Source organism: Meles meles, chromosome 8, assembly GCF_922984935.1.
Source record: "Meles meles chromosome 8, mMelMel3.1 paternal haplotype, whole genome shotgun sequence".
Taxonomy (NCBI): Eukaryota; Metazoa; Chordata; class Mammalia; order Carnivora; family Mustelidae; genus Meles; species Meles meles.
In genome coordinates this window covers 69841934-69869379 of record NC_060073.1, presented here as the reverse complement: position 1 = coordinate 69869379, position 27446 = coordinate 69841934, and the positions used below count along the sequence as shown (strand labels likewise).

At 39.8% G+C, this 27446-nt stretch overlaps 2 protein-coding genes across 7 annotated transcripts in view; one reads left to right on the top strand and one right to left on the bottom strand.

Moving 5' to 3' along the window:
* Positions 1-11372, bottom strand: part of DDIAS (DNA damage induced apoptosis suppressor) — a 30418-nt gene extending 19046 nt beyond the window's left edge. For all 3 annotated transcript variants that reach the window (XR_006820029.1, XM_046016502.1, XM_046016501.1), the window contains exons 1-2: positions 11284-11372; positions 1438-1566 (exon numbers count right to left, since the gene is read on the bottom strand). Coding sequence is in view for 2 of the 3 variants with exons in the window: in XM_046016502.1 (XP_045872458.1) it covers positions 1438-1550 (113 nt within the window). In the remaining variant the exon portion in view is untranslated. The remainder of the gene's footprint in view (positions 1-1437; positions 1567-11283) is intronic.
* A 67-nt stretch (positions 11373-11439) lies between these two features.
* LOC123949647 (prolylcarboxypeptidase) overlaps positions 11440-27446 on the top strand; it is a 73904-nt gene continuing 57897 nt past the window's right edge. Inside the window, exons 1-2 of one of the 4 annotated variants that reach the window (XM_046017205.1) lie at positions 11440-11474; positions 12527-12709. In XM_046017205.1, the coding sequence (XP_045873161.1) occupies positions 12542-12709 (168 nt within the window). In that variant the 5' untranslated portion in view covers positions 11440-11474; positions 12527-12541. The other 3 variants (XM_046017207.1, XM_046017206.1, XM_046017204.1) reach the window with 3 other exon arrangements.

Here is a 27446-nt window from a genome sequence, read left to right as displayed (position 1 = left end):
GAATACCCCCCCCCCACCCCGTCCTAGACGATTACCAGACAATTCTATTCTGGATTTAAAGAACCAACCCAAGAGAATCTGTCCTGGTATATGGTGATTTTTTAAAAATAATTTATAACTTTAATATAATCTAGTTCTACAACTTATTAAACAAAAGTACAGTTCTGTCTGGAGGTGTTTTCACCTTCAGCACATTGGGTAGGTTCTTCTCTGGAATGAATTTTCTGATGTCTAAGGAGCCCTGAACTCCATCTGTAGGCTTTCCCACAGTCTTTACATATAAAAGGTTTCTCTCCACAGTGCATTCTCAGATGCTGACTTAGATATGAACTCTGACTGAAAGTCTTCCCAGTGTCATTACACTCAGAGGGCTTCTCTTCTCAATGAATCCTCTGATGCTGAATAAGATTAGCACTCCACCTAAAGGACTTCCTAGACTCATGACATTTGTAGGGTTTTTCTCAACTGTATGAATACTCTGATGCTCAACCAGGTTTGAGCTCTGGTTAAAGGTTTTCCCACAGTTGCTACACTTAAAGGGTTTTTTTCTAGAATGAATTCTCTGATGGATTATAAGGCATGAATTATAAATGAAGACTTCACCATATTCACTACATTTACGGTCTTCCTTCCCTGCGGAAGTTTTCTTATGGGTGACAATCACCTGCCTGAAATGTTTCCACTGGGCAGGGGACTGCCTCAGTCTCTCCAATTTGGGACTTCTCTGTTGCTGCTCTAAAGTACTCTCTACTTCAGAGGTAGCTTCAAATGTAGAGTTGCTGGTGGTGAGTTTTTCTGAGAACACCTGTGATTCCACTTTGGTAATGAGTGGTTGTAACAGTGATCCTTTGTCCCTGGACTCTGGGTTATCTTCACTCTCTGGGAAAGGCTGGGTCTCCTGAGGTACACCTTGAACTGGGCTTCCATGCTTGGTGCCTCTTCTGCCCATGGTTCTTTCTGTGCAGGTCCATGTGCCAGGTCTGGGACCTGGAGGTGATCAGATACCACTAGGTCTGTGTGGAACCAAAACTTACAAGGAGACTTAGAGACTCCTTTCAGAGTCAGCACATGATGAAGGAAGAATAGCTAGAGTCTTGTTCAGGGCTTGAGGGTAGAAAAGACAGAGACAGAAACATCTACTAACCGCTCTACCTCACCTCAGAGAGATTTGAATGTGGCAACTCTCCCTACTGCTGTCCCTCTGTCCAGCCTGAAGGCCAATGCTCTGGCTCCCACAACAGATCACGTGTCCCCTTCTCACCTGTAGTCCTGGTTCAATAAGTCCTTTCCCGAAACACTCCAGCACAGTTAGTGTCCTTTCCATTCTTGGGATGATGTATGGTATGGTGAATTTAATCCTTATTTGCTAGTGAGCTGTAGGAAATCTACAGTGTATACACGTATTTCCTCTCTTATGCTTATGGACTTTACTTTTACCTTTTGGAGACCAGGATTATCCGAGAGAAGCACTTCTGACATGAAGGATATATAAAACTGGAATTCTGGAGAGCAAGAACTGAGGCCAGAAGAAATTTTCTTCCTCTATTCATATGTTCTCACTGCAGCCTGCAAAACAAAACAGCCATGGGATGAATGGAAAATCTTTCATTGTATGTACATAATTCACTTCTTAGGAAAACAACTTAGCCTCCACTGTAAAGCATTCAAATAGGTATCTTTTGTGGTATGTGTCAAGATATTGAAAAACTCATTTTATTTTTCTGCCTAATTAAAAGTGAGTAGCAAGAAAGTACGATTTAAAATAGAGTAGCTCAAACAAATTTTCTGTTTTTAAATAAATGCTGCATCCCTGTCATTCAGGAATGATATAATTTAATCCTTTTCACAACTTTAGAAGAGCTTTAAGAACTTGTTTCTTCCGTTAACTGGAAGGAACTTAAATAAACTTATATGATTCTTTTAAAGAACCTAAATTGGGTAATGGTGCTTTCAGGCTGAAAAAATAAATTCCCTTTACTAGATTTCAGTGTATATATTTTTATACAACTTAAAGAAAAAAAAAAAGACAATTCTGATTCTGCAAACAGACAAATGAAAATGTTACATAGTCAAAAGAGATTTAAGATTCTTTTATAAAACACTCAGAAGTAGAATAATGTTCTCTTTTTAAAAAATCAATGTTGGTTTATCAAAATTTTAAAAATGGATTAGTTTATTTATAGCATGGTATAAATATTTTGAAATTAAAGCTTCTGTACATGTTCAAGATAGAACTTTATCATAAATTTTTCATTTGTATACATATGGAAAAGGTTTCAATTTCTGAAAATGAGTGGAACTGTTTCTGTAACTGCCATTAGCAAAATGAGACAAAATGGAAATTAGTTTAAAAAATCATAACAGGGGTGCCTTGGGTGGCTCAGTGGGTTAAAGCCTCTGTCTTTGGCTCAGGTCATGGTCCCAGGGTCCTAGGATCAAGCCCCGCATAGGGGCTCTCTGCTCAGCAGAGAGCCTGCTTCCCTTCCTCTCTCTCTGCCTGCCTCTCTGCCTACTTGTGATCTCTGTCTGTTAAATAAATAAATAAAATCTTTTAAATTAAAAAAAAAATCATAACAGACTCTTTTAGATATCATTTTTCCTAAGGATGACCATAAATGTAGAAATGTGATGACTATGGAAGGGAAATCTAAAGTGATACCAATTCTATCAAGCAAAACATTTCTGTGAAAATAGAATCTTGCCACCTAAGGCAGTAAGATGAAAACTTGTAAAGATGAAACATGAAGGGATTTTTATAAACCACTGACCTATGTTATTAAAGGGAACATAGAAAAAATAAAAAATCTAATCCTAACTCTTTGTTCTTTGTTGTCATCTTTGTTTTGGGACCCTCAGGATACATGACTAGTAAGGTTCTACCACAAGAAGACATGTAATCCCAGATTTGGTTGTCATCTAGGTCACATGGCAATCTCTAAGGACAAAGTAGAGTAGGGGAATGGAATACAAAGGGAAGACAGGAAGGTCACAAAATACTGCATTAGTGCCCCTAACCTCAAGTTCCTTTCCAACACAACAAATGATGGAATGTAGGTCAGCAAAGGCATCTTCCCTCTACATCTCCTCTAAAATCCAGTTTGTGGAAGGGTGTAACATGGTGGTACAGCTACTTATGAGCTTTGGGAGATAAAGTAGGGCAAAGCTCCCTACCTGAAAAATGTCAACCTTCTTAAAATTGTGCTATTTAGAATGAACCCTCAGTTCCTTACAATAGCCTATGAGGCTCTTGGCCCTCTAACCCTGCCTTGTAACATTCTCCTGCTTAATCTCTGCACTTCAATCCATGCTAGCCTTCTTTCTGCTCCTCAGACACACCAATTTCCCTCCTCAGGTTTTTGTACTTTTCTCTTTGCCTAGAGTATTCTTCAAATAGTTGGCTCATTCTCATCCTTCAATCTGTAACTCCAATATAACCCCTCAGAGAGCTCCACTTTATCTCAAGTAGACACACCTTTCTTCTTAGTTTTTTATGACATCACCCACTTTATTCCTTCATAGTACTAATCCTGCTTGTGATATATCCAACAATGAAATTGCATATATCACCTTATTTTTGTTTGTTCTACCCCTACTAGCCTCAAAGTTCCTTGAAGAAAGGGATGTGGTCTATTTTGTGTTCTACTATATACCCAGGGCTTAGCTCAAAGTACATTTTTTAAAAAGTTTTTTAAAATTTATTTTAGAGAGAGAGAGAGAGAGTGAGAGAGAGAAAGAGAGAGAGAGCATGATAGGGGAGGATGTCAGAGGGAAATGCAGACTCCCTATGGAGCCCGATGTGGGACTCGATTCTGGGACTCTGAGATCATGACTAGAGCCGAAGGCAGTTGCTCAACCAACTGAGCAACCCAGGTGCCCACAAAGTATGTTCTTAATCCATATTCACTGAATAAAAAACTCTAAGCAGAATTTTTCAATTTAAGAAAAAATTTTATAGGCGTAGGTATATGCAACATAATAGATTTCCCTCCCTTTTTATTTAAAGCCCCCTTTAAAAAGGCTTTCTCTATTAAGGAAGAGGTCTGACATTTGTTTTCTTTGTCTAGTCATTTCCATTTGGTTTTATTCTCCCTAACACCTCTTTCCTTGGCTCTCTCTTGTTATTTAAGTGTTAGTAATTTATGCTAAAGAGAACACAAAAAAATAATCTGAGTTGTATCCCTTGTTCTCTTCCCTACCCCTGAACACTCCTGTACTACAATATATTTTACATTTCTCTGTCTTTGCTTCTTTTCCTTCCTCCTCTGGCTAAAATGTTCTTTCACTTTACTGGCTAATGCTTATTCTTCTTTAAAAAGTCTTCTTAAGGGCCTTTTTCTCCAGGAAGCTTTCCCAGGTAAAGTACCCTATTTTTTAATTTGCCACTTATCACATCCTAATAAACTTATTTGTTTAATGTTTTCTTCTGGAACAGAGTAAGATCTTAGAAGTACCATCTCATTATATCCCCAGGGCCAAGCTCAAAAACTGTTGATCTGAACTTCAGCTGTTAACTTCCTTCCTGATTTTCAGCCTTCTTCCTAAGCTGGTTTTACCATACACCATTAAATATAAAACCCAATTTTACCAAATCACAAAATAATCTTATATTTGTATACATACACATCAGCAGGCACAGAGTAGTTTCATATACAGTACCGTATTTAAAACTTATTTTAAACATTTGCATTATATCCTCATTTCCATTTTCCTCCTTAACTGTGGTCATATAATGAGCAGAGACTATCTTCTTTAGGGCTCTAAAATAAAGTTTTATTTTGTACCACAACTATATGGGGAACTTATATCAAATCATATTCTTGACACAACTGTTATCAAACTAAAACTTTAGGAAATGGATTAAACCTTAAAGATAACTAGGATACTGTGCTAAATGTTATAGAGGAAACAATGCAAAATAAGATGCTTACTGTCTAATTGGGCAGACAGCTCAACAACAAATGAAAACACAAGCAGAAATATTTGGGATTAATTTCTAAATTAATGTGCAAGCACTAATTGCTGTGTTTTTAAGTTGGGTAAACTGTCTTTATTTAAGGGTCTATTGCCCTCTAGCGAGTCAAATAAGTATGTCTAAAAAAACTACAGTATTTACAACTTAAAGGCAAATTTGAGAACTAAAATGAAAAAGGTCAGTCAACTATTTTTACTATTTGTGTTTCACCTGGTAAGCCCCAGAAAATGGCAAAAAGGCTTCTCATTAATTGTCCAGTAGACAAAAATCCAATAAAATCCTTTCAGGCAGCCACTGTTACTTCTTGCTGTTTTTACAGTGTTTCCTTTATGACACTTGTCGTCTAATTTCTCTCTCTCTCTACTGCTTGACTTGTAGAATCAGTTTGATAGAGAACTGAATGAAACACCAGGAACAAGTAAATACCAAAGTTATGAAAATTTTACAATGGACTTGGTAACAATTTCATATATGGTATCTCTTGCAATTTATTTTTCTTCTTGATTTTCTTGGGAAGGATGGTAAAGAAGCATCTAATTTCTTTCAGCTCCATCACAGCCAGAAAATCATATTCCAGATCAATTTATCAGTTATTCATTGTGCAGCTGCTAAATACCAGGTATTTGGGGTAAATGATGGGCAAAATGGACAATAATCACACAAAAAATTTAACTGATAATGTGGCAAATTCTATAAAAGAAATACACATAATGCTATGAGAAAATATAGGGGGACTAATCTAGTCTTAGCTTGGAGGATGGAGAATAGTTAGGCAAATACATAATCTTTTTCTGGAAACAATTTTTCACAGTTGTCAGATTAAAGGTGATTTTAATTTTCTTTTTATGTTTAAAGTATTTTGAAAATGTATTATGTTTATACTTTAAAAAATGAATAAATATAATAAAAATACTAGGTAGTGAACTTAGAAATAACATACAAAGAAAGCCTTGGGTCCTCTCCATCTCTTACACTTAGAAGTAGAAACAAGGAGGTTGAGATAGAGGAGGAAGAAAAATATATGTTAGGATAGGTTGATGCGAACTAATTAGGTCCTCAGTTAGCTTTTGTTTTGAAGTCCCAGAAGATTTCCCAGGAATGTCCAAGAATGAAGAAGACTGACTGAGATTTATTAAAATACGTGAGGTCCAATATTTAACATAGAATACATGCTTTCTTTCTAGTTAAGCTATATGGGGATCTAAACCATATCCAAAGATGCTTTATTAATTTACCATGAAAAATTACACTCACAGGGAAGGGCACATCTTAAACACACATTTTCTTTTGGGTATAACTATATGGTAAACCAAATTAGAAAGAGGAAGTTGCTTGAAAAAGGGGTATTAGGTGAATCAAATATTTTAAAGGAATTAGGCTAATATAGTTGATGAGTTCTTTTCTCACTAGAGATGGTTTTGTCAGTGGGCCCAGATACAAAACTCATTAATCACCATCAATTTTCATACTAGCCAAGTGGTTCTCAAACTTTAGTGACCATCAAAATTACCAGGAGGGCCTGATAAAACGGACTTCTGGGCCACAACTTGAGTTTGATTCAGTAAATCTGGGATGAGGGCCAGAGAATTTGCACGTCTCACAAGATAATGCTTATGTTGCCCACACTTGAAAATCATTGACTTAGCCATTGAGGCTGTCTGATGGTGAACAACACTTGTGATTAATGTGGTTACAGTTAAGTCATAAAGCTTGAGAGTATTACAGTCTCTTTCAGAGCATTTTGTAAATCTTTGCTCTATTATCCGGAGACTTATCTAAACTTCTTCACTACCAATTTCCTAGAAGACACCTTACTATGAGAAACCACGGCACCTGGGTGGTTCAGTTGATTGTCTACCTTCCGCTCAGGTCATGATCCCAGGGTCCTGGGATCCAGTCCTGTGCTGGGCTCCCCAGGGAGTTTGCAGCTCCCTCTGGCTCCCCCACCCCATTCTCTCAGTCTCACTTGCTCTTGCACTCTCTCTCAAATAAATAAAATCTTAAAAACAAAACAAAAACATACCCCTACATGCACATACAGTGACATAATTTTTTCTCCTTTGGGTTAGACTAGAAAATCTAGAATAATTCTTATTAAATGTTAGATCATGAAGAAAAATTTAATTGTTTAACATTGTTGAGGACATGAATTCCTGTCCTCTTCAAGGTGCTTTTAGCTGCAGTAAGAATCAAAATGACATGAGACAGATTAACAAGAAAATCAAGTTTAACAGCATGTGTACAGAGGGAATTCACACAATCCTGAAAATTCCAAAGACAGTCAGGCAAAATGAGGTACATATGCCACCCTGAACTAAGTAGAAGTGGGTAGGGGTCCAGGACTTCCTCGAGAAGGCATGCAATCCTCAGAAAAACATTAAAAAGGGTCAATGTTTGGCAAACAAATGTTTGCTGGGCCACTCAGAAACAATGGGAATAAGAGAGGACTTTGATCAAACAGTCCTTGCTAGGTTTCTCCTTTCTACCATACCTTACTATGTATCATAATGTGGAGATAGCTCTCATCTTGGATGAGGTCCTCTATCTACATTCTTTTTAGGCAGTTATGGGGGCAAGTAAAGGGCTCTTCTTCGATCTGTTGGGTTTTGATTGCTTTTTTTTTTTTTAAAGATTTTATTTATTTATTTATTTATTTGACAGCGAGAGAGAGATCACAGGTAAGCAGAGAGGCAGGCAGAGAGAGAGAGGGAAGCAGGCTCCCCGCCGAGCAGAGAGCCCGATGTGGGACTTGATCCCGGGACCCCGAGATCATGACCCGAGCCGAAGGCAGCGGCTTAACCCACTGAGCCACCCAGGCGCCCCTTGATTGCTTTTTTAACTCAAAATAATCTTCATGCCAGAGTGCCCCATCTTGGGGCAGCCTCTATACTCCCAAAACTTTCTTGTTGTGCAAGAAAATCTGTCACATTGTTGCTCTCAGATCTCCTGTTTCATACACAGGTCCAGGAGGCCTCAGCTATTTTAAGTTGTTCACTTGTAAAACTAATGGTGGTCACCCTCGAGGGTGCATACTTGTCTAATTTTTCTAGAAGTAGTCAAAACAAGTCCTTGAGAAATGATTTACTGACATTAACATGAAAATTCTGGAAAGGGATGAGAAGACAGGAGACAGAAAACTAAGCAAACAAAAAACAAAACCTCTTTTATTTGGAGAAATATTGGTGAAAAATACTTTAAAAACACTACCCAAGAAGGGGCTGCGGTCTGGCTTAGTCTGTAAAGCATGTGACTCTTAATCTGAGGGTCATGAGTTCAAGCCTCATGTTGGGTGTGGAGCCTATTCAAAACAAAACAAAATAAACCCTAACAACAATAACAAAAAAATCCAAGAACCTCCCGAGAATTCTTAGTTGAGTACAACAGTTTGTCTACTGAATTTGTGGTAAATGTAATACTATTTTAGGGATGGGGAGGAGGAAAGAGTTACAGACAAAAAAAACACAGGCTCCTGTGTTCAAGAGACTTATAAACTGTTGGCTAAGACAATGTGTAACTACTAAGGAGGTGACACAAAGATACATACAATATCTGCAAGTTCCAGACTTCCACACCGAGGGGACAGTTATGGAGAGCCAACTATTTTGACGTCTCATAGATATTTCAAGTTTTAATAGGTAAAAAACTTGAATTCTTAGTTTCCTCTTAAACTTCTTTGTAAAGACCGCTTTTAGACAACAGTCTTGAGCAGAGGTATGTACAGCAAGGCAAAAGGGCCCAGTGACCCCCTGGCAGAATACAGACAAGCCTATTAGGTGACCTACCTCAAAATATCCATCGTCCCTAACAGACCAATGGGTTACTTACAACCGGGAACAGCTACCAAAAAGTTCCAAAGTACCAAAAAGAAAAAATTCTGTATGTCTCCACACCTCTTCATCTTCCTCCTTGAAATAACAGCCCCACTCTCTTGTGGCTGACGTCTCTTTGCTGTCCTGCCTGCCACTCGCTTGTGGTATATTCAATAAACTCTCTCCTTTGTGCTGTCTTGGGTGAATTCTTTCACTGCCTGTGTGACCCATTTCCACCCGATCATTTCCCCACATCTGGAGGCCCCAATCTAATCAGACAGACACCACATTCTTTTTTTACAGTTTTCTCCATCTCAGCAAATGGCACTACTCTCCAGTTAAGTCAGGTCAGTTACCTAGGAATCATCTTTCATTCCCTTTTCCCTCAAATCCCACATTATACCCATCTGTATGTCCTTGGATCTATTTCTGTATCTAAAAACCACCATCCACTTCCCCCCATATATTCTGCCACAACCTTAATTCAAACCACCATCACCTATTACTTCTGCTGCAATAGCCTCTTAACTGCACGATCTAGTTGCTGCTCATCTCTCAAGGCCCATTTCACCACCTGTCCTTTCTGAATACATTTCAAGCGGCACCGGTCTTTCCTTAAGTTCTTGAACACTCAGATGCCAAGCTCTTTTCTACCTTAGGGCCTTTGCACAACCTATTCATTCTGGAATGTTCTTCCTTCTATTGCATGGCTGGATCATTTTCATCTTTTAGGCCTTACTCTAAGAGTCAACTCCTCTGTTAAAAAAAAGAAAACCACAGACCCAAAATGGAGTCCATTTAGGCAGAGTCCCCAAATCGGCGTTTAATACCTTCATGCAGTTAACCTAATTGCAATTTTCAACCTTCTGCAGAAATATGGTCTTGACTGGTCAGTTAGGGATTTTCCTATCAAAGCCAACAAGGTCTCTCTTCATCTTATCAAAGGTAATCGGCACTGTAAGACTTCCTGCTCCCCGACCAGCAGGGAGAGTGACCTTGTTTGGAACAATCCTTTCTTTTGCTAATAACTTTCTAGCCCTACCCTCTTTCCCATAAAACCTATTTTGTACAACCCTCCTGAACGCCCTTCTACTTGCTATTAAGATGCTACCTGAATTGTTTTATAAAGCTAAATAGATCTTCAAATTTACTTGGCTGAATTTTGTGTTTTAAGAACTCAGAAAGGCTATCCCAGACCAACCTAACTCAGTTTCCCATTATCTTTAACTCCATCCATCAAAGGTTTAAGTTGTATTTGGTGAGGAATCTAACTTGTTCACCATTGTAATACCAGTACCTAGTAAGTCTTGGCAAAGGAAGGCAATTAAAACTATCTGCAGAATGACTAACTACTGGGTACTTTGCGACCCAATCTTGCAAGGTCAGGAAAGTCTTCCCGACTTAATAAAATACAGGTAAGGAAGGAGTAAAACTTGGCCAAGGTGGGGATGGGGTTAGAAGAGGTCTGGAGGTAAGGTGGGTTGGTGCATTTGAGGAATTGAAAAAAGACATTTCCTTTACAGGGCTGGAGCCTAGGGCTAGAGTGGTGAAAAACAAAGCTCAGAGGTGGGCAAAAGCTAGACGAGAAAGGCCCTGTAAAATATGTGAAGGAGTTTAGACTTAAACCTGAGGGCAAATAGGAGGCAACAAATCTTTTAAATGGGGAGGGGGGTGGTCCCCTGACCAGATCTGCGACTTATCTTACAGCCTGGCCATGAGAAGACTGGATTGGAAAATAACACAATTGAAGTAAGAGCCCCCTGGGAGGCTCGTCGCCTACCTATGTAGTAGTCTTGGTGTTAATTGTATGCATTTGATATATTCAGAGGCTGGTAAGGAGGAGCTGAATATGAGACAAGTTTCCGGTTTGAGCACACTGATAAGCACTTTTCCCTCTAGGCCATCAAAGCAGTTTGAAAGACCCCTTTTCCGGCACCTGGGTGGCTCAGTCGGTTAAGTGTCTGCCTTGGGCTCAGGTCAGGATCCCAAGGGTCCTGGTATCGAGTCCCGCATTGGGCTCCCTGCTTGGCGGGAAGCCTGCTTCTCCCTCTGCCCTTCACCCCCCTCTTGTGCTCTCTCTCCCTCTCTCTCTCAAATAAATATATAAAATCTTAAAAAAGAAAGAAAGAAAGAAAAAGACCCCATTTTCAGCATGCATTACTCGGCATAGCCCGCAAAACCTCTAATTCTGAGCACCCCAAAAGCAGGAGTAGTACTTTCCCTCTTTGTATTACCGGTTCCAGACGCTCACCCACATCTAGATTGATGGCTTAGTAAATGTTGAGTAAACGCTAGCTGAACTCTTATCAACAGCAGTGCCTAAAATTTAAATGACTGACCTTTTTCTCTTTACTCTCAGAAAACTTTTACAGAAAAGACTAACTCCTGGAAAAAAAAAAAACAACATAGAATGTTCTAATTCTCATTTATAACGACATTGAGGACCTCGTTACGAGTCTCGCCCTTTGCGCGTCCCGAGAATCTCTTCCCATAGTTCCTCACCTGAAGCAGAGGACAGAAACCTGCCCGGGCAACACTCGATGGTGCAGACCCCTAGGACTTAGCGACCAGCCAGGCGTCTTCCAATCGAATCTCCCGCGTCCTTTTCCGCCGGAAGTGACGCTTTGGCAGTGGTTCCTTACAGCCAATCAGAAGAAGGCGCCGCCGAGGGTGGAGATTGAACACTCGGTTCTGTGAGTTTTTGGGAACGACCACTTTCGTCAAACTGTGGGTAGAGACAGGGTTTGGCGAATGTTCTTCTCTAACTAGTGGAGTCGTGGCGTAGTCTATAAAGTTGGTTTTGGGGGTAGTATAGGGATCCCAGGAGGTGGTGGTAGCACTCCTCCAGTCGGGGCTCAGCGGGGTGACTGGAAGGAGTGGAAGTTGGGTAAAGGGGTTGGTGGCGCGGTGAAGACGGAAGGGGGTGTGGAAGCGGGACCTGAAGCGGGCTATCCCGAGCCGGGAGAAGAAGGGGGGCGTATCCTGGAAGAAGGGACCAGGACGTAACTTGACTCGGGGCTATGTGGGCCCCGGCGACTCCAGTTAAGGGATGGGTTATGTGGGCAACATGGAGGTTTGGGGTGATCCATGAACAGAGTACCACAGGAGGTGGTTGACTGACTTAATGGAAGTGGGGTGCAAGGAGCCAGACCGAGCGGTCTGCGGAGTGACCCAGTGTAAGTCTCTACACCTCTCTTGGGGCCTCAGTTTCCTCATCAGTAAGTGGGAGGGGCAATCATACGCGACACACTGATGCTTAAGTTAGATGAGTTGATGTGTGTGCCATTTTGCCTAGCGATATAGTGACCTGTAGAGAACGCTCAAGAAATTGTCATGGTAGCTATTATTATTATCATTATATGGGTTTGCGGAGGGCAAGGGGTGTGGAAATGGAATTGAGGCCGGCAGGAACAGCCGGAAATGTGGATCTGTGAAGCGCTCTAGGAAACTATGGGATTCCGGCGGTCAGGTAGGAGGAAGTCCAAGGATGGTAAGGGTCGGCTTGGGCTGTAACCGCGATGAAGCTGGACTACATAGGGGCCTGCACGAGAGGAACGAGAAAAGTTGCCGCGCCCTCGGGTTCTGGGGCGGCGGAGTTTGGGTGACCAGGTGTGGGCTGTGTTGCCGCGGGGATGAGTGGCTTTGAGTTTCACCGGGGAGGAGCTTATCTGCGGTGGGCGGAGCTGTGGTTGGGCTCGGCTCTAGCTCGCGGCTTCTACCCGTCTCGCTCCCACCCGCACTGCAGCCGCCAGCTTGAGGCATGGGGCGTCCCACCGTCCTGCTCCTGTTCTTGGCTATCCTGACGCCCGGGGCCGCCTTCCATATACCGCCGGCCATGAAGGCCCTCAGCAGCCTGCGCTGGTCAGCCAGTTCCACATTCCGCCGTACGGTTGCCAAGAATTACTCGGTTCACTACATCCAACAGAAGGTAAGGCGGAGCGGGGTGGGCGTGGGGGAAGACTTGAAGTTTCAAAGTCTCCGGTGTAATAGATCCGAATCTAGGCACCGTAGCCCACCCGGACTTTCAGATCGCTAATGCCTAGGACTTGTTTGATCTTTGGCTCACAGCTCCCAGAGGGTAACACTAAGTTTCAGTTCTGTTTAAAATCTCTCCTCCCGTTACCAGTAATATAACATCAAACCTGGTTCCACACTTTATTCTGTAATTGGCCATGATAGTCACTTCAACTTCTTCTGCTCTGAGAGGATGCCCTAATTCAAATTCCCTTGACCTCCCGTCAAATTAAAATTATTTAATGCCAACTCTGTCTCCTACTCCGTGGTGACAGTCATCCTTTGTCCCTAAGCAGCCTCTAAATACACGTTTCCAATATTTTACTAGATAATATTTAGTATTCAGCTTAAAACGCCAGCCTGTCATCTCTTGCTTAGCTCAAAGTTGATTTTGTAACCCTTTGATTAAGAGTTTTTAACCATTCCTATTCTCCATAAGACTGAACATATATGTATCCCATGCTTGTAGAGGAAATAGTAGAAGAGAGTCAAGATTTGAGGATGGGGGTTAGCATTTCTATGGTTCTGAAGCTTGAGTTTAGAAGTTTAAAATAGCCTTGATGTCTGTGCTTGCCTGAAGCATAAGGCACTCTGACAAGCCTGGATAAAAAAGTACATCCTGCGTAAAATGACAGGATCTCTTATGGTTCTTTATTTCTGAGAGACTCTGTAAAGATAGGCAAAGTTTAGGAAAATGTGTGGATTAGAAAGAATTTAAGAGTCTGAGATTTGGCTTTTGGAGTTGAATAGAACAGCATACCCCTCTGTTAGCTCTGTGACCTTGGGAAAGTTACAGCACTTCTCTGAACCCAGTTTCTTGGGGTGCCTGGGTGGCTCACCAGGTTGAGGGTCTGCCCTAGGCGCTAGTCATGATCCCTAAGGTCCTAGGATCATGTAGGGCTCCTGCTTTGCAGGAGTCATCTTTTTCCTCTCCTGCTCCTCCTCCGCTCTTGCTCTCTCCAGCTTGTACGCTCTCTCTCTTTCTCTCTCAAGTAGATAAAATCTTAAAAAAAAAAAAAAAATGAACCCAGTTTCTTGATCTGGGGATTTGATAATGGTTAAATGGACAGATGACAAGTCCCCAGCAGAGTATTTGGCCCTAAATTTTGAATTTTGGTAGAGGGATTGTATGAATTTGTTAACTTAAAAGAAATTATTTTTAACCCAGAAATTTAAATTATAGTTTATGAGGAAGAGAAGGCATTTTATTTCAGCAGAGATACAAGGAAACGGGGGACCTCTATTTTTTTCATTTTTGAAACAGGACTTTTATTCAGACAACTTATTTAAATTAAATCTGTAGGGTACCGTTCTTCATTTGTAAGATGAGAGCCTTGAATAAGGAACAGCAAATTACACACTCTACTGAGGAAAATTAAGGGCTTTGGGGGAGCTATCTCAGGGGGTTGGTGGGTGAACGCCCAAGTGGAGGCCAAGTTAGGGTGTTCTAGCAACCCCTCTCTCCCTGAACTCTTTGAGCCTGAGCTTTATGCTTTGGTTTATTTCATATATTGGGATTGTATATATGATTATTTGCAGAGATTTATTGATAAAGTAAAATTGAAGGGGAACTACTGGAATGAGGATCTCTGAAATCTTTTTAAAAGTGATGAAGGGGCACCTAGGTGGCTCAGTTGATAAAGTGTCCCACTCTTGATTTTTGGCTCAGATCTTGATCTTAGGGCGGTAGGATCAAGCCCCATATTGGGCTCCCAGCTGAGCAGGGAGCTTGCTTAACTTTCTCTCTCTCCCTCTCCCTCTGTTCCCTCCCCACACTTGTGCACATGTGCTTTTGCTATCTCCGCCCCCCAAAAAAGAAAATAAGAAATGATGAAAAAGAGAAGTGTTAAGAGAAAAGGGGGAATAAAAGGGAGGAAGAGACCAAATGATCTGTGAGCCCTTAATTTATATTCCTTCATTATACATTCTTTTCTTGACCACTTACCTATTTAGAAATAAAATTTAAGATCGGTCCCTTTTTCCATTTTTGGTCATTTGAAAAATATGAATTTACTCAGCCACCTTTTGCCCTCTGACTTAGTTTATATTTTAGGACACAGATTCCACATACATGTTTCTTACTATAATAATAAATTTTCCTTACACCAACTCCAATTGAGCTTTATTTCATTTTTTGAGAAAACTTCCACATACATATTTATTACATAATAATGATTATAGTAGTTGCCAATTCTGGACCATAGATTTTTAGTGGGACTGACTATGTCTGTATAAACTCAACTTCAATTTTTTTTTCTTAGTTAGAAGACATGAAATACTTTCGTGCCTTTTGATAATAGACATCATTATTGGAATTGTAAGGCTCAGTTTTTATTCAAGGTTGAATTTTTATCAAACTTTGTAATGATTTTCTTTATCCGTGGTTGTATCTGTCCAGTTGACAAAGCCATTCACAGCTGTCCTTTTATGCGCATAAGTCCCTGTATGGTCTGGGTATAAAGGCTTAGTCCATGGCCCTTTCCCTCCCCTTTGCTCCTTAACATACGCATACACTTTTAACAACATAGAACATAGACTCAATTGAATTTTATGGTGTTGGAAATTCTGTCTGGAATACCGTTTCTCTTTTCCTCAAACTGATACCTGTATCCTAGCTGAAATATCACCTCTTCTGTGAAGCCTTCTGAACTTTAGGGCAACTTAGTTTGTCTTTTATCACTCTGCAACACTTACTATTTTCTGTGTGTACCCTATAGCTAGATAGCACTCTCCAGTACCCAGAAGAGCCCATAAAAAATACAAAGTACAAAATAAATACTTGTAGAGGGAGTGAATGAATGACTATCCAAAAAAAGCCTAAACAAAGCCAAGTCTACCGTCATTTAATTGACACAAATTATTTTTATTCTTATTTTCGTTTTTTACTTCTCTTCTTCACTAATTATTTTTCCCCTTCTTTCGAAGTCTTCAAATGTTGTTGCTGTAGTAGGAATATTTTTTTATTTGGTTTCTTTTATCGGAAGTAACTGAATCAGGAGACCCAACAAAGGATAGTACATCACTTGGTCACACCCAGGCTTTGTGTACATGTGTGATGCCAGAGTTTTAAGGGGCTCCTTGGAAGCTATGACTTGTGGTGACAAGGTTTCCCTTCTTCTCATTGCTCTCCACCTCCCACCCTAGCCCCTCAGAGTACAATGTGAGTCCTGAGGGCATTTTACTGTGTGATGTAGTAGGAAAAAAGAATGGGTCCTTTGAGGCTCTCATTTTCCTCTGTGTTACTAGGAAACAGTATTTACTGTATTTGTCAGAGTTCTCTAGAGAAACAGAACCATAGAATGTGTCTCTCTGTCTGTCTATCCCTCTTTTCACAGAGATCGATTGATTTTAAGGAATTAGTTCTTATGATTATGGAGGCTTGGTAAGTTCAAAATCTACAGGGTAGACTAGCAGGCTGGAGACCCAGAGAAGAGTTGCAGTTTGAGTCCAAAGAGAGTCTTCTTGCTCAGGAGAGGTCAGTCTTTTTTGCTCTTCAGGTTTTCACCTGGTTGGATGAGACCCGTTCATCTTATAGAGGGTAAATCTGCTTTACTCAGAGTCTGTTGATTTACATATAAATCCTACCCCCCCCCAAAAAAAATACCTTCATAGAAACATCCAGAATGTTTGACCAAATATATAGCCCAGCCAAGTCGACATGTAAAATTAACCATTATTTCTTCCAAGGTTGTTGTGAGGGTTAAATATAGTAACACATGAAAGCACAAGCATAGTGCCTGGGACATGGTAGGAACTTAAGGAACGTAATAGAGTAAATGCTGGTTTCTTCCCCATTCTGTCCTAAAACCACAGTCCCCATAGTGTTAGCATTTCAGATTGATGCAAATGCATGACAGTTGTGGTAATGCCTCTTTTAGAAACTTAGTGGTCAGTAATCAATACTCAACTATTCCTGTTTAACTAGTGATCAGTGTTTATTCATCTTGACCCAGCGTTAAGCTCATGGCCACTGACTTCTGCAAAGCCTTCCCACAGCTCCTTCCTTGTCTGCTATGAGGCAGTCGCATCAGTGGGCTAAGCTGTTTCTACTGGTATATATCTGTTATGGTTCTTTATTTCCTACTCCAGGTTCCCCTTTTCCACTCATGCCACAGTGGCCCTAATGTCTAGTAAAATCCTGATCTTTCTCCTCCTCCTCTCCTTTTTAAATTTTTCCCCTCTTCTCCACTTTTTATTATTAGTTCATCTATTGATGGCTTTCGTATAAGGCCCAGAGTATATGTCACAAATATTATGCGACTTCTGAATTGATTTCTGTTTTTACTCCTAGAATCATTACCAGAAGGGGTCTTGGAGATCATGTAGTCCACCCCTTAGATATGATGAGGTAACTTTGATCTAAATTATGAAGAGTCAGGAACTTGATAGAGATTGATTACTATACACGTTTGAGAACAAATTATATTTCTCGCATTAGCTGAGTAACTTCAGACAGGTTACTTGGAGCATCTGTTTTTACAATCAACAAGATGTCTGGGATAATTATACTGTTTGTCTCACAGATTCATTGTGACATGAGCTAGTATGTGTAAAGGACTTAATAGCACAGTTTATATATCATTTTACTCAATAAATGATAAATATTTTTATTTTATCTTGAGGTTTCTTAATATATATGGCTTAAACTTACCCCTCTCCACACAGAATAAAATATTCAAATCATCACTTATCATACCTAAAATAGTTATTCTGGAAAATATGGAAATCTATATGAACTCTTTTCAGTTACATAAATGGTATATATATTTCTTTTTATCAGTGGATTATAGTTTAATATACTTGTAAATAAAGCAAAGAAATGCTCCAGTCTGGAAATTGCACATGTCACTTCCTTTCATAATTCTTTGAACCATACTTGTTATATTGCTGCATCTAAGGACAGGGTGGGGAGACAAAAAATACTCTCTTTGGAGATCCTAGAAGGAGACAACAACACTAATGACTACCATACTCAGTCTCTTATTCACCCACCCATCCACCTACTCAGTGTTCGTCCAATTCCTTTTATATGTCAGGCACTGGACTAGGTCCCAGGAAGGCAGAGATTCCACATCCTGGTGGAATTCACATACTTCTTGGCCATTCCATACATACTCAAGCTTGTATCTGAAAAATATGAAAGAGGACTGACAAAATGTGTAATGTCTTGGCATTATGTGGCTGCATTTGCAGATTGCTTCAAAAAAATCCCTGAAGTTGGCACTCCTAGGTGGCTCAGTGGTTAAGCATCTGCCTTTGGCTTGGGTCCTGGGATCGAGTCCCTGCTCAGAGAGCCTGCTTCTCCCTCTCCCTTTTTTGCTCCCTCTGCTTGTGCTCTCTGTCTGTATCTCTCTCTCTCAGATAAATAAATGAATAAATAAATCTTAAACAGAAAAAATCCCTGAAGTGAGGCTGGTCTACTTAATATTTTCTTGCTCAACTTAATCATTACCGTGATAGTTCACTGACCTGATGTGTATATATACATTGAAGCTTGTGATTAATAAAGGAATTCATTTATTCGTACTGTCACTCAGTATTTAAAATAATGGTTTTGCCTGTCTTTTTCATAATGAAACAAAATTGATACAGAGCTTTATGTAAAAAATCTGAAGTATGCTTTGTTAGTGTCCATCAAAAGGAAACTTTTGCATTGACAATGTGTATGTTATTGGTGAGTTATAAAAATCTTTTTTTAATATCTTTTTTTTAGAGGCTTTATTTATTTATTTGACAGAGAGAGAGAGAGAGAGATCACTCGTAGGCAGAGAGGGTAGAGAGAGAGGGGGAAAGCAGGTTTCATGCTAAGCAGAGAGTCCAGTGAGGGGCTCAGTCCTAGGACCCTGAGATCATGACCAGATCCAAAGGCAGAGGCTTAACCCACTGAGCCACCCAGGCGCCCCTTTATATCTTTTTTATTCTGGTTCACAATTTAAGAAAAGTCTTCGTTGTTGTTTATGAGCAGTGAATGAGTAAACATTTGTTGATTGTCTTATCAGGGCCAGGTATTATTTTAAACTCGTTTACAACAATCATTTTTAAAAATAGATGGTTTAGGGGCGCCTGGGTGGCTCAGTGGATTAAGCCGCTGCCTTCGGCTCAGGTCATGATCTCAGGGTCCTGGGATCGAGCCCCGCATCAGGCTCTCTGCTCCACAGGGAGCCTGCTTCCTCCTCTCTCTCTGCCTGCCTCTCTGCCTGCTTGTGATCTCTCTCTCCGTCAAATAAATAAATAAAATCTTTAAAAAAAAAAATAAAATAAAAATAAATAAATAAAAATAGATGGTTTAATTGAGGTTCATAGAGGTTAAGTGACTTGATCTAGCTATTGAGGGACAATATATTTTAATCTTTTGCTTCCAAGATCTATGATCTTTCATTCAGTTGACATCATGATGTCTCTGTTTTCAAAATTGATGTTTCTGTGTCTATTATATTCCACATTCAATTTTAAAAACAATACTGTGAGGTAGATATTACGCTTATTTTTAGAAGTGAATCTATCAAGCTTCGGAAGGATTAAAGGAAGAAACATCTATAATATCCCATTTGTAAATCTATTGCTTTCTCAATCCCAAATTGTAAGTAATTTGTGGTACATCCATAAAATGAAATATTATTATGCCTTAAAAATGATGGTCTTGAAGTATATCTGGTAATGCGAGAAATGTTCTTGAATTAATGTTAAATGAAAAAGCAGAATAGAAAACTTGAACATACAAATGTTTCCAAATTCAAACAATTCAAAATTCCAAATTGAAAAAAAAAATTCCAAATTCCAAATTAAAAAATTCCAAATTTTAAAAAAATGAACACTCAAAATTCCAAACTGAAAAAAACCCCTTTTTTTGTTAAGTTCTTACTCTTTGCAAGGCACTCTTCTAGGCCATGGAGGAAGAGCGTTCAAGCATAGGGAAAAGCAAGTACAAAAGCCTGAAGGTAGATGTGTGTCTGGCAGGAACAACTAAAAGGAGGCCAACCAATATAGCTGGAAGGACATACCCGAGAAGAGGGTAGCAGGGGTGAAGACAGTGAGGAGGAAAGAGCACAGAAACACTCCTCTAGCAGAGAAGGAAAGTAAATGGACTAGAGAATTACAGTTTGATTATAGCCAGCTTTGAAGTCTCATTCATTTTAGTAAGACTATTTGATAGGCTGTATGTTTCTCTAGCTACATTTACTTCCTTGGGTATGAATGAGAAGTTGGTGGAGAGTTCTTTTTAACCATTTGCCAAATCAGTGAGAGAGAGAGAGAGACATGGGAATTGAGGGACATATGCAAGGGAGTAGTTTATTCATTGACCATGAAATATAAGCCAAGTAAGGAAAGGAGTGAGGATGGGGTGAGGGACAGTGAAAGGTGGATTATGTGAGGTTGAAGGTCCTTCTTGCTTCCTGCAGTTAGTCCTCTACTGCATTCCCCTGGGTCACTTTAATTACCTCTTCTCCTCAGAGCCTGCAGTGATTTCTAATTGCTCGCTTTTTTATTTTTTTTAAGACTTTATTTATTTATTTGAGAGATAGTGAGAGAGTGTACAAGTATGGGGAGGGGCAAGGGGAGTGGGAGAGGGTCAAGCGGACTGCCACTGAGCAGGGAGCCAGATGCTAGGCCCTATCCTAGGACTCTGAGATCATGACCTGAGCCGAAGGCAGACACTTAACAGACTGAGCTACCCAGGCACCCCAGCTGATTGTTTGCTTTATTCAGAACAAAATCCTGTATCATTCAAGGACTTCCACCCCATGACCCCAACCCACCTTTCCAGTGTGCTAATCTATTCTTCACACATGCTCATTCTTTTCCTGTTTCTATGCTTTAGCCCACATTGTTCCTTTTGCCTGGAGTACCTCTCCCAATGTCCTTACCTCCTTTATCAATCTTACCCTTTTTTTTAAACCCCATCTCAGACACTGCCTTCTCCATGAGGAATTTCCTAATCTCCTGGAATGTGTGGGATCAGTCAGATCTATCTTTGTACTTCTCTCATGGCACATGTTTTATTCTAGCCTTGTGTTAAAATCTTTTGTACACTTATTTTACTCCCTTTTTAAAGCAGGAACTCTGTCTTGTAAGTATCATACTCCATAGCATACTGCCCATAGGTTTTAGATAGTTTTTATAGTTCTAGAGTATCATCATTACAAAATGTTTGTTGAATCTGTTCTCCTTTATTGCTTCCCTCTACATTGAAATAAGGAAGGGGTGTGTGTGTGTGAATAGGGAAGGAAATGGCATGGAGACTTTATTTTCAACTGTCCTTAAAATCCCTTTGGGAAACAATGTAGAATGCCAGGCAAATAAAAGCAGGCCCACTTATTTGCATTCTCTTATTCTGATGACCTATCTGGAAGCTGTATCTACTTATTTGAACTGACCCTTCTCCCCACACATGTACAGAGAAAGAGTCATGGGAGGGAGTGTGGCAAGGTTTGCTCTCTGTTTTGTATCTGGGTGAGGGCCAGAGAAAGGATAAATAATGAAGATAATTAGGAAAAATGTCCCCTTAAAGCCTACTTCTGTGGCAGTTGTGTACTTCCCATATTTACTAGAGACCTAAGGTAAAGGCAGTACTTATTATGACTCATTTGCAAAAAGAAGCCAGTTAACTATGTGTATTTGTAAATCCTTACTTTCTGTTAGGTATTTGTCAGTTCCGAGTTGTCACACAGTGCTGCACCTGGAGAGGATCAACTGTCCTGTCTCTCTGAAGTTCATGATGTTCTTTCTTTTCATTTATGTTGTGGGGATGCATGCATGGGTTAGGAAAAGGCTGATTTATTAATAAGTCAGATTTCTTTTCTTTTTTTTTTTAATAAGTCAGATTTCTTTAGGAACTTTCCCTGAATAGCTTTGCAAATTGGTTATATGGTACAATGAAGTATCATTCTATTATAGTAGATATGATATCTGATATAGTAAAGTAGCACAGTGTTCATCCAGAAATATTTATTGAACTCTTCCCATGTGCCATATACTATGTTAATAGCTGGGGATAAGTGGAAATCAAAGATAGACTTCATGAAGTTTACAGTTCAGTGGGAAAGAACATAGTGATAAGTAATTACAAGTGTGACAATGTGTGCTCTAAGGAAGTAGATTGTTGTGGGATCTACAGTGGAGTCCTGAGTCTTGCATATTAGAGAACCCTTTAAAAAAAAAAAAAGATTTTGTTTATTTATTTGAGAGAGTGAGAGAGAGCACATGAAGAGGGAGGGTCGGAGGGAGAAGCAGACTTCCCACTGAGCAGGGAGCCTGATGTGGGACTCAATCCAGGGGCTGCAGGATCCTGACCTGAAGTGAAGGCAGCTGCTCAACTAACTGGGCCACCCAAGCGCCTGTGTATTAGAGAATCCTGGCAGCAATGGTGTCAAAGCAGAGACTGGGAATTTGAATAGGAGTTAGCCAGGAGAAGGGAGATAATCGAGATTTCTGCCCAGGTAGAGAGTATATCTTAAGGTAGGAAAGAGAAGTCCATATTGGAGGAACTGAAAGGTCAGTAATACTGGGACAGGGGGTCAGACTCTGATGAGGCAAGAGGTAGGCTATGAAGTCAGTATTATTACTATTTCCGTTGGCACACGCATGGTACAGGTATTCCTTTCTGAATTTTTCATTGACTTGAAGAACATAACTTGGTGTTAAAGTGGTATGGGGCAAAGCACTGCTCTGCTGACCAGAATAAATGCATTCACCTTGTAACAGGTACAGCCCAAGTGCTCTTAATATATTTATCTTCTACCCTGCAAGGCGGTACTACATCTTCTTTATAGAGAAATAAAGGGCTCAGAGGTAAAGTGATATATCCATGATCACATAGTTGATAAGTGATAGTGCCAGGATTTAAACTAGCCCTGTTGACATCAGAGCCCTTGATCTATGTTGCTTCTGTGCTAGCTCTAGATCTGAAATAGACTTAAGATTGTGTAATTCATGGCCTAAATTAGAGATAGCATGGAAGTCACATTTGTTAAGGAAATCCAGATTAGACCGTAATAAAGTTGAATCAAGAGGAATCTCAATTCTCTAGCACCACGCTGGATAATTTTGGAGAGGAAAAGAAATTGTAATGGAGGTTTTAACAATACAGAATTTTCTTCTGACTTGGCTTTTGTATTACAAAAAGAAAATCTTAAATGAATGCTCTTTAAGTAAATGAACCATGTTAACAGCAAAAAGGGGCTATGAAACCTTCCAAGACACAGACTATTAGGTATTTTTGGAGGGCTCTGTAATTCTAGAGTAAAGGATGTTAAGAAACCTCCATTGATGATCACAGAAAGGTACTCTCCAAGAAATGAAGGAAGAGACTAAACTGGTTGTGGGGCAGGAATGAGGTCATTACTTTAGAAATTATTCCGTTAAGTTTGGTGCTTAGTATAGTTCACCCTAGTTCTGTTAGGGAATCCTCCTTTTTAAGCTTTCCCAGCAATCTGTGCACAAAATTTGGCTTGGAATAAGTTATAGTTCATGTAAATATTGCTTATCTATACTGCGTGAATTAGTCACTGCTATATATTCACCTTCTATTCCATTTGAATGTTCCTTTTTTGTCTACCAACTCAAAGGAACAGATGTCACCATTTGGCACTTTGGTTTTGTAAGTCTACCTTGATTAAAAAGTCAAGTTCAGGTAACAATTCCTGTATATTGTGTTTTCTCTGAAAGCCTGGATAGTGGTCTCATCTTTTTTTTTTTTTTTTTTTAAGATTAAAAAAAAATTTTAGAGAGAAAGGGAGTGAGAGAGTGCATGTGAGTAGGAGAGAACCAGTGAAAGGAGGGACAGAGGGAGAGGGAGAAGCAGGCTCTCTGTGTGGGGCTCTATCCTAGGACCCTGAGATCATGACCCAAGCAGAAATCAAGAGTTGGATGTTCAGCCGACTGAGCCATGCGAGTGCCCCTAGTGGTCTTATCTTTAAACATGGTGCTTAGAATGATAGTATTTTCCTATTTAATAAAGTATTATCATTTTAAAGGATATTAAGCTGAAAATTTATGCTAAATCTCTTTAAGTACTTTTAGGAGAAACCTGGATATTTGAGCCATGATTGTAATTATATTATTCTGACCCCCAAGAGGAAATAAGTAGTCCTTTGAGATGTGGATTCATAATCTTCAGCATATGGGGTGATGAAAGTGATGCTACAGATCATTTTAAAATTCTTTAGGAATAAGATATTCAGTCACCTTTTATTTTTGCGATATATACCTTTCCTCAGAGATCCATAATTCATGTAGTAATGAATGAGTAACTAAAGGTATATTGCACTGTCTATCACAGCACTGGATAGAAAGTCAGAAGCAAAAACCTATCACATATACCAGGCCACATGGTATTTAGTGTGTTGGAGACTTTCACTGTCACCAAGTCATTGCCTTGTTGCTGTTTTCAGTTCCATGATAACTGCAAATTTTTTAAAAATTTTGCTTTGCCAGGTCATACTGTTCTAAACGAAAAGTTGGAACAAATTGCTAACGTTTTTTTGGTTTTGGTTTTTTTTTTTTTTTTTTTTGCTGAAGTTTTATATCACTGTGGTATCTGGGTGGCTCAGTTGGTTAAGTATCCAACTCTTGATTTTGGCTCAGATCCTGATCTCAGGGTAGTGATACGCATCCTCCCCTCAGGCTCTGTGTTCGGACTGAGTCCTCCAAAGAGTCTTTCTTCCTCTGCCCCTCCCCCACCTGCACTCTTGTGTTTGTGTGTGTGTGCATGGGTGCACATATGCTCTCTCTCTCTCAATAAGTAAACAAAATCTTTTTAAGAAATGTTTTTTTTGACAATTTATTCCTCATAAGTAGTAATATTAAACATATACCATTGTGTATGTTTGTGTGTGTTTTTGGCAGTGGTTTCAGATTTGGGAGGTGCATGCTAATAAAACACGCTCTACAAAATACACTGTAATACACCAAGCTCTCACTTCCTTCAGGACCTTGCTAGATACTTGCATACATGTATTATCCAACTTAATCATCATAAGAACTCTCTAAGGGGTGCCCTGGGTGGATCAGTCAGTTAAACGTCTGAATCTTGATTCCAGCTCAGGTCTGAGAGCACCACTTAGGGTGGTGAAATTCAGGCCCTGAGCTGGGCTCCAAGCTGAGGGCATGGAGCCTACTTTAAAAAAAAAAAAAAAAAAAAAATCTCTGAGATAGATACTATTTTTTTTTTTAATTTTACGTGTAAGAAAACAAGCCCACAGACATGAAGTAACATATTCAAATTCCAGTAGCTCTAATAGATGGCAGAATTGGCATTCAAACTCAGATCTGTCTGCAAATTCCTTTCTCTTTTTGCTACCTTATAGAACATTCAACTTGTGGTTTTCAGGAGAGAAAAAAAGTTTTTGAAAGATACCCTTGGTACTGATCCGATTTTATTAGTGCAAAGGTGTGTGTGTGTGTTTCTGTGTCTGTGTGTGTGTGCGTGTGCCCAAACCTTGACACTGGTATTTTTTTTTTTTTAAGATTTTATTTATTTATTTGACAGAGATCTAAGTAGACAGAGAGAGATAGACAGAGGAGGAAGCAGGCTCTCCGCCAAGCAGAGACCCTGACGCGGGGCTCGATCCCAGAACCCTGGGATCATGACCTGAGCCAAAGGCAGAGGCTTTAACCCACTGAGCCACCCAGGCGCCCCGACACTGGTATTTTTGATAAGTTTTCCTGATGGCTTATGACTAGAATGTTTGGCCAGCATCATTGTGATTTAATAACCTAATTTAAACAAGGAACTACAACCCAAACAATGACTCTGATTCAGCGGATAGGAAAGTGAGGAAGTACTTGTTATCGTTTGTCAGTGAATTCTTATTTTTATGCAGTTGGAACAGTGGGTCACACTGCAGACACTATCCTTTAAAACTGCCGGAAACCTCTGTCACTTCCGGAGCACTGATGGCCTCTTCCTTTGAGGGAGCAGCTCATACAACAATTTCGGAAAGCAGTGGTGATAACTCCCTTCTCCTTGGCCTAGGCTGCTTCCTTTCTCTTAAACAATTGGCTTTAAATGACAATGACTGGTGTGGCTACTGCAGACCAAAACAGGCTCTCTGTTTGCCTTTTTATGTAGTTTGATTTCTAGAAAATGACCATAGTTTAAAAGAGAAGGTAATTAATATGTGCTGACTACCTCTCCGTGATCTCTTCAAAGGCTCTTCAAAGACCCACATATATCTGTGGGTCTGGGTGGCTGCAGTACCAAGCTTTGTACATGCGGAGCTGTACTGATAGAATGACACTGCATGTAATGTTCTGTGTTATTGAAAACATTAAATGCAAATATCCAATATTAGGCAAGGTATAAAAGAGCCTATTGCTGTTACTTACATACCCCCAGTGTTTTGGTTCATATATGAAGAATTTGAGTGTAACATGGTGAAATGAATGTTGGCTAAGATGCCAGGGAAGCTATTCTCCAAAAAATATGGATCTTGGTTTTTTAAAGATTTCCAGAAGCATTTTTGCAGTTAAATTATGTAACATTGCCAAACCCTTTTATTAGTTTGCATTTATAGTCATTTATCTGTAATCTCTGTTCCCTAGATGACCTTTCTCCATTTCACATTCTAGACAAGCATATACATACATTTACTCTCGCCTGTTGGTCTTCCTCTGAGGATTTATTCTTCAAATACTTCTTGAATCTTCAAGGCATCTAGCCTGTTTAGCACTTGCTTGTTCCCTTCTGTTAAAAAATATTCCCCTCCAGTAAGCCCTTCTTTGCTAATTGGAAAAGTAGTGAGGTCTTCTGTTGTTCTTTTGCTCCTGTTTCACACTCCCAGTTAATTCACTGTTCTTGTTTCATCTTTGCTTACACACACCTAAGATGTGAAGACAACTCTTGTTGATTTGTGAATTACATGTACTTCATTTTTAAATTCCAAACTGCCTCACCCCATGCCTCCCAGGATATTTTGATTACCCTGTCCATTGTTCAGCTTGTATAGGCTTAGACAAAACAAATGAATTTTAGGATCAGCCTTTAAAAACAAAGTCAGAGAAATAACCCTGCTAGAAAAGAATCTCTAATATTTATTGCATATTGTTATTTCTTATTGTGTGCCAGGCATTACACATTGGTCATTTCATTGTTTTGTACACTCTATGCTGGGATGTGGCTCATACAGTACTGGTATCTCTCTGCTTGGGGCGGTTTATCTTCATCCTTTCTCTGCCTAGCACTCCTGTCCATCTTTCACGGCTCAGGTCTTACATCACCTCTGTGAAACTTTATGTTTTTCTTCTTAGGCTGTGTATTGACTAATACACTTTGTGCCTTCTGCTGCACTTTAAATACTTCTTTTGTACTACTACTCTAGATTGCAGTGATTTGTTTATATGTTGGTCTCTGTATTAGTAGGTGAGCAGGCTGAAACTGCTAGGATCACACCTATCAGTGTATGCACTGTGTACATCCTCAGCAGTTGTTTAAATGAGTAATTGGCCCAAGCTGAGGTGATTATTCCCTTTTCTGAATGCTGTTAACACTTGCTTTTATTATATTTTGCCTACTACTACTAATAAGGCATACACATTGCCCAATTAGAACAGAAGCTGGTCATCGAGCTAAGGCCTCTTACAGTGTCATGGGTTAGTTCTTTAGGCCTGAGGTCTGGAGAAAGAACTGGGACAGTGGGACATGTGGGCATAGA